The sequence below is a fragment of the Lemur catta genome, chromosome 16, assembly GCF_020740605.2.
Source record: "Lemur catta isolate mLemCat1 chromosome 16, mLemCat1.pri, whole genome shotgun sequence".
Taxonomy (NCBI): Eukaryota; Metazoa; Chordata; class Mammalia; order Primates; family Lemuridae; genus Lemur; species Lemur catta.
The window spans coordinates 49,463,637-49,479,815 of record NC_059143.1 but is presented as its reverse complement, the minus strand read 5'-3'; the positions used below and the strand labels follow the sequence as shown (position 1 = coordinate 49,479,815).

Genomic DNA, 16,179 nt, shown 5'->3' with positions numbered 1-16,179 from the left:
ATTCAACCAGCTGAGAAAGTTCCATTTCTGTTAATGATGCACTAAGTAATTCAGGACAGCACACAGGCTGATGATCAGACATGCTGAACATATATAAAAATCATCTATTTGGAGGCATTAAAGATAACCAAAGACAAAATTTAAAATTTATTCTTACAAGAAATTTCCAAAAGGACCAAATGACAATTCTAGACCTGACAATAAAATAATAAAAATTGATAACAATGAATAGTTTTAACAGTGGATTATTCACAGCTGGATAGAAAATGAGTGAACTGAAACAAATGTCAGAAAAATGCACCTATCCTGAAGATTTGAGAGACAAAAAGATGAAAGAGAAAAGTGGAGAGAAATTACCGACCATATCTCTTCTTCCTTACAGGAAGGAAGGAAGAGAAATAATGGGCAGAATTTGATATTTGAAGAGGTAATTGTAGATAACACCTCAAAACTGAAGAATGACATCAAGCCACAGAATCAAGAAGCTCTATAAACCCCATGAAAGATGAATAGAATGAAAACTGCATTTCCACAGATCAGAGCAAAACTCCTGAAAACCAAAGATAATGAAGATGTTAAAATAAGTCAGAGGAAAAAAGACTAATCATTTTCAAGAGGCAAAAATAAGACTGCCAGATGATTTCTCAATACAAATAATAGTAAGTAAAAGACTTATTTCTTCCTAGAGCTAGAAAAACAAAACACTTGTATGGCAATGATTCTCAATCGCAGCTAGCCCTTATCCAGTGCTTTTCATTATTTCAGATTTCAAGGTACTAAAACTCACTTCTAGTTGGTCACCTTGCCAACAGTCCTATTCAGTACAATCTGTTCTACTCCCTAGTCTCAGGGACCTTGGAAATCTGAGAATGAATATTTAACCTCTCTTACAAAACATATCAGTAACTTCCTAGGTTCTTAGAACACTACAAGCACCCTTATTTTGTGTCTTTATCTCATTACTCTGCACCCACTCAGATACATATTCTCATTTGGATATGCTATTTCTTGTGCATGGAACTTTTAACAAATCCCCCTTCATTCACGATTTCTCAGCTTAGTAGTGACTTTCTTTGTAAACCACAACAGCACATACTATCTGCACGAACTTAGGAGGTATGTACTATATATTGTCTCAATTTTCTCTCCCTCTACCCATCCTTCCATGCCCTATTTCCTCAAGTAGGGAACAAAGAACCAAAGAAAGAAAATAAGAAACCTCTTAGATATCAGGAGCAAGGTGTTGCACTGTAGCAACTGTCTTTCCCAGCCATGAACCCACACCTATGAAGAATATAAAATTAGCTCTGAGTTGCTAATATTTTTCAGTAGTCTGAAACACTGCAATGAAACAGAGAAACAAACAAAAAACCCAGCCTCTCCGATAGAGATCACAGTGTAGTTTGGTACTGCCCAATGCCCAGGCATTTGGGTAACACTGTCACACTATGTGCTGCATGACTGTGTCACCATATACCAACTTTTGATTTGCCAGATCCCAGTAAATCTGTACAGTTGTTTTTTTTTTTTGCTTTTATTTTTCTTTAAACAAATTCACTTTTCATTGAGTTAATTTACACTAAATCTTTTATATAACCACCTTAAATAAAAGATCATTTCCATAAATAAAAGTAATAATAAATAAATTTCAGTATGTTAAAAAATGTTTTAAATTCTACCTCGACACTCTCAGCTGAATTTGGGAAGCTGGTTTCTTTTTTTTAGCTGAGTTTGGGACTGGTATCAATGAAAATGAAATTGTGTCCATTCAGAGTGGCCTGGACAAATACCTGTAAAGAACCGCTCTATTGTGACATAAATTATTTCATTAAATGGCACTTTAATCTGCAATCTAAATAACTTAACATTGAGTAAATGACCATATCAGCTTTACACCAAGTTACCAATAAAAGAAAACACATTTACTTTGCAGAGTACACATAACTGTGTTGCTACTTGTCTACATATATTGCAAAGTGGTAGCTGCTGCATAGCAGATATTATAGAACTTGAAATTATAAACCAAGGTTTGAGGATATACAAACACACAAACCCAACCTAAGTCTCTGTAACTCTGGTTGATTCATTTTACTTCTTTTGGATTCTAGCTTGTGAAAAATTGGGGTAAAAAATAAGTACACTTTCAAAAACCTTCTGGGAGAATTATATACAATAATATATGTGAAAATTGTTTATAAGTTGTAAAATGCATAGTACACATAAAATGCAGCATAATTATGTTTCTATTATGAAGTCTCAAACTAAGCATCAATGTGTTTGTGTTCCCAGCAATTTTACTGTTAAGCCAAAAATATTAACCAAGACTTTTTTTGCAATTAATTCAGCAAAATGGCAGACAAAATATCTTGCACATTTTCAAAGATTACAACCATCACTAATAATATCAAAACCATGAAAATATAGTTTTCTTTATTAAATGAATTTGTTCTCTGCCTATAGCAAAATATCACTTCATAGTTCATCCAATGTGACTGACAGGTGCAATATTCTCATTGAGCAATAGTGTTACAATATAAAAATGAATTACTCAGAGGATAATCCTGCTCTGTATCTTAAAATAAAACTAATGAGGATTTACATAGAAAGTTAATGAAAACATTCTCTATCTAGAATTTGTGGGCTCTGTGGACAAAGTTATGAGATCTTGAAGAAAAAAGAAAATACTGAGAGTACAGTGAGGCAAAAGTAATAAAGTTGAGGTTAAAGAAACTATAGTATGCTCCCTTTTAATTCTTTTATCTCATTTGACAGAAATTACATTTTCCTTAAAACTAGCACTTCAAAATGTGTGAAATCTAGAGATTATCTGTAAATGGTGGAAATACAGGTAATTTTTATTTTGTTGGTATTGGTTGCTTTTTATCTCCTACAGTTTACAAAATGAAGTTGATGTAAATAGAAACAGTCTAAAGATACAAATACTTAACAGTCCTACTCAACAGTATTTATGTGGCTTATGATGCAAATAGGATAATGGTTACTAATAAAAAAAATTTACAAAGATGACATCTATGGCAAATACATAGGCTTCAGATTAAACTAATTCCCTTATGCTATTTTACACTGATCCAAAATAGCAGCCATGATTGTGCACTTTTGAAAACATTTAAGAAAATTGAGAATGTAGGTTTTTCAAAGCTATGTGACTGCTATATAATTACCCTGCTCACAATTTATTAATTTCTGTCATTTGAAAGATTTCTCTAAGTATTGAGTATAACCTTTGTTATTTGAGAAAAGGAATCTTTAAAGTTCACCTTGCCAGCAGTCATCTGGAAATCCATCAAGATAAAAACTGAGATGTGAATCTTTATATCTCACCCCTGACTTACCAGCTTCTCCCAGCTATGACATAGGCACAATCATTTAAAACCAAAATCCAGCCATATGTCTGGGTTTGGTTTTACTCTTGGAATTACTTTTCTTTTCTTTTTTTCTTTTGGCTTTAAGTTTTTAAAATGCAATGAACATCAGGCATATTCATATGAACAGGGACTTAAAAAAGAAAAGAAAAAATTCACCAATGCATACAGTAGAGTTTCTAAGCATAGCTGACATGTCATACACAAACACATACAGTTGCAAATAATGTAATTTATAGGGACTGCATACTAGATATAAAGGATCTTTTTCTACTCTAAAATTCTAAGAACCAGTAATATTTGCAGGCATATATACAGATACAGAAATAAATGGCAAAGGTACAGAGTACTAAGAATATATACTAAAAGTTACTATGAATAAAAGTCTAGAATAAAATAAAGAGGTCAAATAATTGAAATTTTCATACTCATCTCTCATGAACAACTACTCTCTTCCATCTGTTTTCAATCAGAGGAAAGCTGTTTGTAAAAGGAAAGAAAAACTCAAAGTGTTTACAGAAAGGAGATCAATAATCATTAAGCCAGGAATAGAGGTGTCATAAGGTTTTAATCAAGGAGGAAGAAAGGGCAAGAGGTAGATGAATCCATAATAAGTTATTAAGACAAATGGAAAATATGCAAAAAATAAAATTCTGAATAGACGTTAAGCTCATAAACCTAGTGCTCATCAAAAAGTCCAACTCCAAGTGTGTTCCTCCACATTTCCCTGCCTTCCCCTACAACCAAGTTGGAAAAAGTGATGATTACTGGCCCAATATACTATAATTAGTAACCATGTAGGGCTTAATACAACATGACTCTGTAATACACATGTACACACACACCAGTGTACAACACCTGATAAACAGTAGGCACTCCAGGATAATTCAATCTGTTGAATGTGTAAATCAATACACACACACCCCCTACCTTATCATGAGACACTTCTTGAGCACATATTATACCAATACCATATACCAATACCAATCTCTCACCTAATTTTGAGTAAGATATAGAAAAAAGTCTGTGTAAAATATGATTCTGCCTGTGTAGAGTGTATCCGTGGATATTCACACTGATGTATTTATATAGAATTCCTTGATAACAATGATGTGAGGCCTGAGTCTATAATTAGTCAAATTTAGCAGTCTGGAATTTTTACAGTGATGTTGGTGATGATTGTGAAGATGATGCTGCTGCTGCTGCTGATATCACTCCATAATGCTGCATTTGTTTTTGATAAACTTATAATGTCAATAAGCAAAGTATTAGGTTATAAATGCTTTCAATGACTGAGTTCTTAGTTTGGCCGCACACCAAGAACAGATTGGGTATTTTGCAATCTATTCCTTGCTTACTAAATTTAACCAATCAGAGGTCAGAAGAAAATAGAAATCAAGCCTAAGAGATAAACAATGTTGACCAATATACTTGCTTTTGTTTTATTTTTATTAGTGTTTTTAGGTACCATTTTCTTTTCTTTTTTTTTTTTTTTTTTTTTTTTGAGACAGAGTCTCGCTCTGTTGCCAGGGCTAGAGTGAGTGCCGTGGCATCAGCCTAGCTCACAGCAACCTCAGACTCCTGGGCTCAAGCGATCCTTCTGCCTCAGTCTCCCGAGTAGCTGGGACCACAGGCATGCGCCACCATGCCCCGCTAATTTTTTCTATATAGATTTTAGTTGGCCAGATAATTTCTTTCTATTTTTAGTAGAGACGGGGTCTCGCTCTTGCTCATGCTGGTCTCGAACTCCTGACCTCGAGCGATCCACCCGCCTCGGCCTCCCAGAGTGCTAGGATTACAGGCGTGAGCCACCGCGCCCGGCCAGGTACCATTTTCTTAAAAAAAAAAAAACAAAAGTAACTACAATGGTACCCTGTGAGTTATAGTACCAATCATGTGACAGATAAAATGGGTAGAAAAACTAGACAATTCTAAATCTTGCAAAAAGAAAACAATATAGTCATAGAAACTGGTACATTAGGACAAAAATCTACTACAGAATTTAAAGAAATGACTCTTTATAAGTCACGTCATTATACTTTTAACAACTTAATACCTATAAAAATTTAATGATTTAACAAACATTTTAAAAATAGTAAAATTCAGAAAAATGATTTTATTTTCAAAATTATTTTCCTAAATGGAAGAAAAAGCTGATTAATGAATCAAGTCAAATTTTAAAGCCGACACTCAAAATTTCTTTAACACTTTACTGCTTTGCCCTGACAGTGGGCTAAGGGACAGTATTCAACAGGTTGACTAGATTCTCTAATGAGACACAGGGCAAGGGACCTTTCCACCACCTAAACCTGGAAGCACCTCCGTAAGGGTTGGCCCACTGCCTAGAGGGCGAGAAATGCCTTACTGTCCTTGCTCAGAATGTCACCAAACATTAATTTGTGAGGACTAAAGAGCACATAAGAACATTTCATCATAAAATGTTTCATGTCACAATTATCTCTAATGCAATTAGCCTCATACCTAGGATGTTTTCCCATTGGAATATTACAGAATTTGATTTTTGAAAGTATGAGGTTTGTCCATAATAAATGAAATATCTATACATATTCAGTAAGCATTATTTGTACTTTGAAATTTAGTTTTGGACATAAATCATACAAGAATCATCTTGTCTCTGTAGAGTTAAAAATACTTTATTTGGAAAAGTTCATAGGTTTTAGTCTATAAAATTAGGAATATGTATTACGAAATATACACAGGGAATATTAATGTTTGGATAATTCCCATTTTTAACGTTTGGACTATGACTTTTTTAAGGCACACAATATTTGCTTAGTATTACTATTTTGCGGGACTCAACTTATTAAGCTTTGAGGAACCATCTGCATGAAGTTTTGTCGTTTGAATTCACTCTTCTGAGTATTAGAATATTCTGAGGAGAAAAGTCTCTAAATTTTTAAAAAATTAATGATGTTTTCCAAACACTCAAGCCAAATTTAATATTTTGATTTAATACTAAAATAAAAGTTTCAATAGCAACTTTGAATTTCATATTTCTCGGGTAAAATGGAAAACAAAAGCAACTAATTTATATATAAACACTTTTATTGTTTTCTATGAAGGCTGCACTTTACAAAGGCAAAGCTCTAAACAGTGAGTATAGAAAAAGATGCTTTGGAGGTAGAAATATACATTAGCACACATCGTTACGAGGTAATGTGTTCTAAAATGACATTTCAAAGGCTATTAATACCATAGTTACCCAAGAAGCATTCAATGCACTTTCCTTGGATCCCATATTATAATTAGATTACATATTTGGTTTTTATTGTGTGGAATCCTGGAAAGCTTGGATGGGAAAGGAATCCCACAGACTCCAAGGCCAAGTGCACCAGCAGGAAGGGGATTCTCAGGGCTGTAGTCCTCAGTTTCATTTTCTTGTGCACGGTGACTCTGTGAAAGCAGACACACATCTCGCCTGGGGACTTCATTCATCCATTAGTTTATACAGTCTGAGGTGTCAGACATAACTGCGATTTCAAGAAGACGGAAGGGCAAGAAGGATGAGCAAGCATCTGGTGGGAGCGCAAAGGGCTTCAAAGGTCAAGTTAGGGAGATGACTCTCCCCTCCAGCTCTTGCTCCCCACCTTCCTTGGCTGACAGCTGTGCGGGTGACAGATCTGAGCTCTGCGTCCTACTGCTAGAAACAACTGGCCTCCTGGGCACCCGCAGCTTTTCCCGTGGGTACATCCTCACCTCCCTGGAAGAGAACGAGGCGCTTTCTCCTACCCAAGAAAAGCCCTGGCATCCTGGCTGAGGGTCTGAACCCAGCGCCTCTCTCCGGCCCTGGTGGGTGCACAGCAGCTCCGGGCTGGGGCAGGGGGCGTTGTTGTCACCCAGCTTTGTACGCGCTTCCTCTTGCGGCCTCCCGGCCTCCCACAGGGCAGCTGAAGTTTGAGACCGGCCTTGCGCCCCGGGGTGCAGCCCAGCCGCGGCAGCACGGAGGCCAGCCTGCCTGTCCCCTCCCGGATCCCCACCTGCCCTTCCCGGCGAAGCGCCTCTGCGTGCGTGGTGACCGTCCCTCTGTTCTGGACTCTACTGTACCTTTGTCCAACTCTCTAACACTCCATTCCTTTTGTTTTCTGTTTTTTTTTTTTTTTTAATGTGAAAATTAGCGGGCTTCTCCCCTCCTTCTCTCCCCTTCAAGTTGAAGCATTCATCCCTTCAGCAGGGAACACGGGGAATGTTCTAGCGCAAGGCCTCCCTGCCTCAGGATTCCAGAGCTTCGCAGAACTGGAACTTTGAGGACAGGGAGGTAGGAGACAACCGGAGGATCAGAGCACGGTCTCCCTCCCTCCCTCCCTGCTCTGGACCGGCCTGGTCTCGGCTGTCGCCTGACGTCTCCGTCGCGCGCTCCTGGGGCCGGGGGGTGTCCGTCCGCCTGCGGTCCCCGCCCCCGCGTCCTGAGCCTGGACAGCTTCTGCCCAGGTGCGGGTCGTCCTCTCCCGCCCCTCCTGTCCACACCCAAGTCCCCTACGCAGCGCGTCCCTCTTCCCACCTCAACTGTTCACCAACGAAGTTTTGAACCCCTGGGGTCTACACGGTTTCTTCCCCAACTCGGGCAGAGCGTCTCTCCAAAGAAAGCGGGAAAAGGGCTCCGTGAACTTTGCTGCCGCGGGCTCCCTGGTGGCAGCGGGCGGGCGCACACCGGCCTCCCGCACGCGGGCGAGGGGCCTGCCCGCCGGCGAGCGCTAAAGGCGCGTTAAAGTCGCCTGCCGTACTCGGCAGGGACGCGCGGCGCCGGTAGGACAGAAAAAGAATTTCGAAACGAGCCTGGGAAGCTGCGGCCGGAAAATGGTGATTCCAGACGGACACACGGACGCACCCGCTCCCGCCCGCGGAGCCGGTCTGCCGAAAGGCGCTCACTCCTGAGAACAGCCCGCTGTGGACGGCACCGTACATACATCTCCGCCCAGACCCATTTTTCCCTGGAACTGACAATCCTTTCCGTCCACTGACTTCTCGGTACGGTCGAAGCCAGCCCCGCGCACTTGGGGACGGGGACCGCGGCGCTGCCGGAGCCCTCGGCCCTGTCTGCAGAGCCCCGGCAGGTGCGGCCCCCAGGCCGGCTGAGCAACAAGCGGGCTGCCTGCAGGAGGGCCGGGCTCCCCTGTGCCCTGTCCCCGCGCGGGTCACTTCTCCCTGCCACCTGCCCCCGCCCCCCACCCAGCCGCCGGCGGGGCCCTACGAGCGCAGGGGAAGGAGAAAGCCGAGCGGGCAACTCACCCCCAGCTTCCTGCTGCGGATCTTCACGTAGCCCTGCTTGACTATGTCGTTAAAGTTGGAGGCCATGGCCGGCGCGCCCGGGCTCGTCCGCTCCGCGATTCGCTTTCCGGAGTCGGGAGCCGCCGTCCGCCGCCGGGTCCGGGCAGGTCTCGCATCCAGCCAGCCGCCGCCAGCAGCAGCGCCGCCGCCCGGTCCTCCCCGAGCTCCCGCCGGCGGGGACCCGGGCTCGGTGGCGGGGCCGCCGAGGACGGGGATCGGGGCCGGGCGCCGCGAGCAGCGCCAGCCTCCGCGCTCCGGTCCTCACCCGCGGCCCGCGCCGCCAGCTGCGGGCGCCCCCTCCACGCCGCCGCCCCCGGCAGCGCCCACGGGCTGGCGCCTCACCCGGCGGCGCACAGCTGGCCGGAGCGCACCCTCGCGGCTCCCCGGCGCGGGGGGAGGCGGAGGGACGGGGGGCGGGCCGATTCGCCTGCCCGGCTCCCTCCCCCCGGGCCGCGGGGTGGCTGGGCTCGAAGACGCTCGGAAGACGCGCTCCATCACTCCGACGCGGGCGGGGCGCCGCGCCCGCCTCCCCGCTCCCCGCCCGCCCCCGGCCCGCCCCGCTCCCCCGGGTGCGGAATCCCTAGGGACACGGCTCCCCAGTCGGGGCTCTCAATCTGCCTCCCAACCCGGACGCCGGGGAAGGGGCGGCGGGAGACTCCCACGCAGGAGGCCCGCGGGAGCGAGACTGTTGTGTGTTTCGGTGCCGTGTTTACAGTGCGGTTTATTCCTAGCACGGGCTGCCCTTCCAGGTCTTTGCCCCGTTCGGAACTGTAAATCTACGCCAACCCCTCCTGCTGTACACAAAGAGACCAATCGTGCGCATGTGTCTAATCCTCCCGCTGCCGAGGAGACGGGCAACCGGGGGAGGCAGCCGGTCGCCGGCGTCCTCTGCTGAAGAAGCAGAGAAGACCGACCACTCGTGGCTGATTCGTGCATGGCTTTAGTTAACTAGGACTGAAAGGGGCTCGTGGCTGTTCTGGGGCGACGGAAACCACAGCTGTTATCAGTGGATGCAAATGATGTATTGAAACGTTCCACCTGGAAAAACAAAAGAATGAAGACTTTTCTCCCCTTAACGTAGGAACACATGGTATTTAAAAGGTTTTTCCCCATTGTAAAGGCATTTTAATTTTTAAAAAATATTTTATAAGATTCAAGGAAAAAGGGAGTGCTGAATTTTGGCTGGAGACAATATAAGACCATTTAGTACTTAGTAGCTAAGGATCTTTTTAATTGAGAAAAAATATATAAGGACTGAAAATTTTATGGGGACTCCATTTATAAAGAGTTTGTATTTGATAAAAGTTCAAAAGATAATGCTTATTTCTGTTATTACACAAGTAGTATTTTTCCAGGTTCTCATTTAAAATTTCTTAGCACTACTTGAAACATAATATTGAGAGAGTAAGGAAACTGAATTCGATTTTTTTTGGGGCGGGGGAGAAAATACATAAAATCTTGAAGAACAAGGTAGTATGTCCTTCACCGCAATCAAAGGAGCGTCCCAAGGGCAATTTTTTGCCTCACCCTTAGCAAGAGTCTCCATGTGGGGCCCATGTAACCCAATGGAAATGGAAATCCCAACTTGCCTTAACAGCACATTATTCTTATTCATTCATTTATGTAGCAAGCCTTTTTTTTTTTTCTTTTTGACTACCCACCATGCAAAGTACCAGATGCTGGAGCAAATACTTAGAATAACAGGGCAAGGTTCCTTATGCTCTTATTCTGGAGTGGGCTCCAGCTCTGACCTTCCCAGAAAATTTGCGTTAACTCCTAATTAACTCTGTTAATTCCCTCTTTTAAATGAATGGGGCATGTCTATTGCTCACATTTGGTACTACTGCATGACTAAATTTTTTAAAATATGGATACTTTGTGTTTGCAAGTGTTTTAAATACATTACCTTATCCAGTTCTCTTTGAAACTATATATGTTAAATGAAGGATACTTGCCATTTACTAGATGAGGAAACTGAGGCTCAGAGATGTTCAGTGGCAGAGCCACAATTTCAACATCGGTTTTGGGTCTACCGTAATTACTATGGCCACTGACTTTCCCCCTCATTTATATAATCTGTTTTCACGAGTCAATTGTAAGATCTGTGAAGTCAAGGATTAGTTTTGTCTCCCCAGCAATTTTAGTGCTTACATAAGGCTCAGGTAATAGTGTGGCTTTTAATGATTATGTAATGATTGTGCCTACACCACTATGTTTATTAAGGTTTTTGTAACACTGTAACATGATTTAAATATTCTGTATTTACTTTTTATTTTTAAATTTCTGATATAACAATTAGTGTTTACTTTTTATTTTTAAATTTCTGATATAACAATTAGTGTGTATGGGTCTCCCTCTTTTTTGTGCTGTTTGGTTATGTCTTGAAAACACTAAGTTATGGCCAGGCTCGGTGGCTCACGCCTGTAATCCTAGCACTCTGGGAGGCCAAGGTGGGAGGATTGCTCGAGGTCAGGAGTTCAAGACCAGTCTGAGCAAGAGCGAGACCCTGTCTCTACTAACGAAATTAGCTGGACAACTAAAAATACATAGAAAAAAATTAGCCGGGCATGGTGGCACATGCCTGTAGTCCCAGCTACTTAGGAGGCTGAGGCAGGAGGATTGCTTGAGCCCAGGAGTTTGAGGTTGCTATGAGCTAGGCTAATGCCACAGCACTGTAGCCCAGGTAATAGAGCGAGACTGTGTCTCCAAAAAAAAAAAAAACCACTAAGTTATTTTTCTTGAAAATTTCCCCTATTCTGGATTTGACTGATTGTACCCTCATGCCATCATTTAAATATATTCCCCCTGAGCCCCACATTTCCTGTTAGCTATTAATATGACTTACAAATTTACATATTTCTTTTTGTTTTTTGAAAGAATAATTCTTAAGAGATGTGTATATTCCACTGAATCACGTCAAAAGGAATAAAATGTTGGGCCATCCAATTAGAGGACTAAAGTGTTCCCAGCCTGACCCATACATTATAAAATTATAAAATATTTATAAAATATAAATCATATAAAATATAAAATTATAAAATTTTCCACCAATATTCCACCTAATAGTTTTTCCAGCCACTGATGATCATTGCTTAGATGCATTATTTCCTTAGGAATTGCAAAGTTGTGATTTTCTAATTTGATTTTGTTATTGAATTTCTGAACTGTTATTCTCTTACTAAAAACAAAACAAACAAAACTTTCCCTTGCAAACTAGAGGATTGCCCTGAAATTGATACTATATAAGCAAGGTAGGGTATACCCTTAATTCTTTATCAGCCATTTTTCAGAAGTATTGAGTGGATTCTAGCAAACTCAGAATGAGCCCCTACTTCCTTGGGAATATCATCTTCAAAATTGTAGCTTTTCATATTTGTTGTATTTCAGTGCATCACAGTCATTATTCTTTTTGTTGTGTGAATAATCCGATCTTGGACCAGAGGAGCTGCTTCGATTGACATTTTTGTGTTTGTAACCGGTACCTGTGAACCTTACCAGCCTTTTGATCAATCACACAGTATCACACGCTCATCTTGGGCATTTCCATCTCCAGCTCTGGAATTCATTTTTTCTCTTGAAATCTTTGTTTGTTTTAATGGGAAATGAAATTCAGTTCCCACAATCTGGTTGCTAGGGGTGTTCTAAGCTTTTCAGTACAAAGCAAGGAAATGTTTTTATTTTAGAAATATATTTTTAAAGAAAAAAAATTCTCAGCTTTTAAGGATATTTCCAATTCAAATTAATGTGAACAGATTCCATATTTAAGGATTGCTTTTTTTCCTTTGAGATTTTCATCATGTGAAATATTTACAAGTTTCCAAAGTCGAACCTATCAAACAAGGCACGTTGAGTGATACAGCTCAAGTTTCTGTCCCTTCCTCTCTGTTTTCTGCCTTTCTTTGTTATTTAAATTTCTTTATTAAATTTCTCTAACATTTCCCCCACCAAAATATGCCATGTTTTCTTAAGCTCCAAGAAAATGATAATGTCAGAACAGTTTTATTTCCACCTTTTCTTATCCTTTTTGCTACTCCCATTAGAGATTTAGAATGTTTTTCTTTCCCTTACCTCTTTCTCTCTTCCAATTATAATTTTTTGAGATTAATATTTATTATTTTTCATAATTTGTTCCTTAATTAACACTATATGACACATTCCCAGACACATTTCCATACATACACACATGCAAAAACAGACACTTTTATACATGTATATCTCTCTCAAAGTGTTCAATATTCTTTTCTACCATTTTATCTTCCCCCCATCCCTGGGTATTTAAGTGTTTCTTGTGGTCCTCTGCCCCTATTTTTGGATAAAGTCTGTTCTTAAACATTTTCCTGAATAGGTATGTGGGGCATATACCTGTGAATTCTCACGTCTCTTTAAACATGTTTCTGCATCCCCAGCAAGCGAATGATAGCTGGTTGATTATCATACGGACTCTTGGCTTTCAGTCCTGTGTCTCTATGGTCTGTGTGTCTTACTCCGTAGTCCTCAATTTACAGTGTGCAGATAGGAAATGCAGTGTCAACTTGACCTTTTCTTTGTAAGTTTTTTTCTTTCTGCCTTGAATATTGTAAAATTTTCTCTTCATCCTTAAATTTCAGAAACATAACAGAGCCCTGTGTGCTTTCTAACTAAGATGGCCTAGAATGTGTTAATGGTTTTGTTTTATCATTAATATGACTCAAATATTTTCTATGAATTGTATTATTGGTTCCATTTCTTGCTACTCAGATACTACCCTATTTCTCTTTCTGGAATTTTTATTATATCCTGAACCTAGAATCTGGTTCTTTTTTTGTTTTCCCTAATTCTTTTCCATCTCCTCATTTCTTTGGGTCTCTTCTCTGAGACATTCCTAGCACTTGATATTTCAGACCTTAAACTCATGTTATCAACAGCAATTTCGTTCTCTTTAACTCATCTTTTAAATATTGAATTGGAGAATCATGTTAATATTTCTTGGAAATCTTTTGTCCTTTCAATATTCTCATGTGCTCTTTGTATTATTTTATTCATATCCATCTGTCCCTGCCATCAGCTGTGTTTCATGTGCTTTGTTCTGTTTCCTTTGCCTGATCCTGTTGACTTCTGGACACTTCCACTTGTTATGAATGGCTTCTGTCTAGATGGTGAGAATCTTGCTGCGATGGAAAATACAGTGTTCTCTACCTTGGGGGCTGGATATGTAGAGGCAGGCAGGCTTTTGGTACCCTAAAAACGCACGTGAAAAAAGTTGACTTGTTTTTGGTCTCTCTGTGGTCTTCCAGTGTCAAGGACAGGGAAGTCTCAGCTCACAGATTTGGCTGTTTATTAGTCCTTTTGCAGTCAGGGAGGCCTGCTGCATTTACATGAGGACTATACTGCCTTTCCCTTTGGAAGTCTGAGGATCTCTGGACCAAGATCTCTCTTGAATCAGTGGCTTTCCAGTCTTACCCTTTTGCTGCTTTTCAGACCTCAGAGAAGAGCATGACAACTAGTTAATTTTTATAGACTACAATAGGGTACAATTTCTCCACTTGCACCCAGCTCTTAAAAACTCATATTAGTTACTTGGCTCAGAAATTATTAATAAGAGCTTGGGGCAGTAAGTAGCAAAAGAGAGAGCCAAAATCTTCTGTTTTTTATTTTATTTTACTTTATTTTCATTTTTCTCATCAGGTACTTTGTGAATACATTGAATTTAAAGACCAGAATCTTTCTATACAACTCTGAGAATCTTATTCTGTTATTTTAATATATTTTTAATTCCTAATTTTCAAATATTAGACTTACTAATTCAATTTTGTGTACATTTTTTTAATCTATTGCTTTTTGCTTTATTAGTTAGGATATGTCCTAGACTTTGTCTTTAATCCATTCCATTATTGAATAATTTTACTTTTATTTGGGCATGATACTTCTCATTAACCAGAGGTTTTGTTGTTCTGATTTTTCCTTTTTATAGCAGTCTAGCCTTTTAGATGCAAACTTTTCTGACTCTTGGGGATGTTTATTCTATTTTTAAAGTTTTCTTCTGCTCTTCAAATTATCTGTTTCATCTGATTCTACTTTTGTCTTTTTGTTTAATCTTGGTCTTCCTAGTTCATGCTTCAGATAGTTTTCAGCCAATTAGTGACACCTGATGGGCACATATATTTTTTTAAAATTTAAGGAATAAGAAGGCAAGATGGCAGACCTACCTGTGTGAGCAGCCCTTACCTTTAAGGTGAGAGCATGGAGAGCCATCCTTTATGTTGGCAACATCCCTAATGACAGGATGAGACTTTACTCAGTCCCGAACACTCATACTGGTTCTCTTTGTTCTTCCCTGTCAATTAATTCAATTTCTTTAGGGATGATCCCTCTGAATTTTTGCTCTGGGTAAAATGCCAGATTTCCAGAGAGTTCAGTGAAATAGATTAGTAGGTGGGTGAGAAGATTACTGCCCCATGTTGTCTTTTGATTATTTTCTGTTCTGTTTCCTTTTCCCACTGTAGATTCTGCTCCATCCACTAACTCTGCAGCCTCTGAGGAGTGGTGCCCAGCAGGCTGACTCTCCACTCTAATGCAATCACTTTCTTGTTTATTTTTTACTGCAACTGTCTCTGCACTCTGTCACTGCTCAGCTCCTTTCCATCCACATTCTTTATTCTAGAGGTGCTCAAATAGCATCTCTTGAGGGCTCCCTTCCAGGTCTCTTAACTATTGTGGATATATATTTTAAAAGTATTTTTCTTTACCCTCATTTTAGAAGTAAAAGGATGAAGATGACATATTAGTTAAGTTCATCATTTTAAAAGGAAGTACTTTTTCCTATTTCTCTTTGCTAAATTTATTATTTTTCCTTTCTTGCCTTTTAAATTAGATGCTTAAGTAACATACTTTCGTTTGTTTTTAAATGGTGAAACCATTGAAAGCTATGCACTTTCCTCAATTTTGAGTATATTCACTATGGCATTATGTGATGTTTTCATTAGGATTAGAGTAATTGCTACACCATCAGATATGAAGATTTTGATTTATTTTTTTGGTTCAATAGCTATTTAGTAAACCTAAAAACAAATGTAAGCCCTACATACACTTTTATGTTAACTTCAAATTTTATTGCATTATTATCAGAGAACGAATACTATATAATTATAATCCTATAAAACTGAACACTGATATTTTCTCTTAGGAGAATATGACTAATTTTTCAAAATCTTCCCAAGGGTTTAGAAAATAAATTCTCTCAAAATGTGCGCATGTTGTAAATTTATCTTAATTATATTATTTAATTCTCCATACCTTTGTAAATTCTTTGTTTACTTTGACCAAAAAAAGTTGAATGTGTTAACCTCAACTATTGTTCTTGACACTTTTCTTTGTGCTATTGCCACACAAATTTATCCCTATAAGATTTTTCACGGGGAAGAGAACATGACATTGGAGTTAGAGATTGATGTAACTTTGCTGAGCCTCACATATTTTTATTTGTTACAAGGAATATAACTCACAGAGTTGTCTATGAGTGCTATATGATAGA

General features: G+C 40.0%; 1 protein-coding gene across 1 annotated transcript in view; it reads right to left on the bottom strand.

The window, feature by feature from the left end:
- Nucleotides 1-8,777, bottom strand: part of DOK6 (docking protein 6) — a 237,007-nt gene extending 228,230 nt beyond the window's left edge. The window contains exon 1 of the mRNA XM_045527531.1: nt 8,631-8,777. Within this exon, the coding sequence (XP_045383487.1) occupies nt 8,631-8,696 (66 nt within the window). The 5' untranslated portion in view covers nt 8,697-8,777. The remainder of the gene's footprint in view (nt 1-8,630) is intronic.
- Between the last annotated feature and the right edge of the window lie 7,402 nt (nt 8,778-16,179).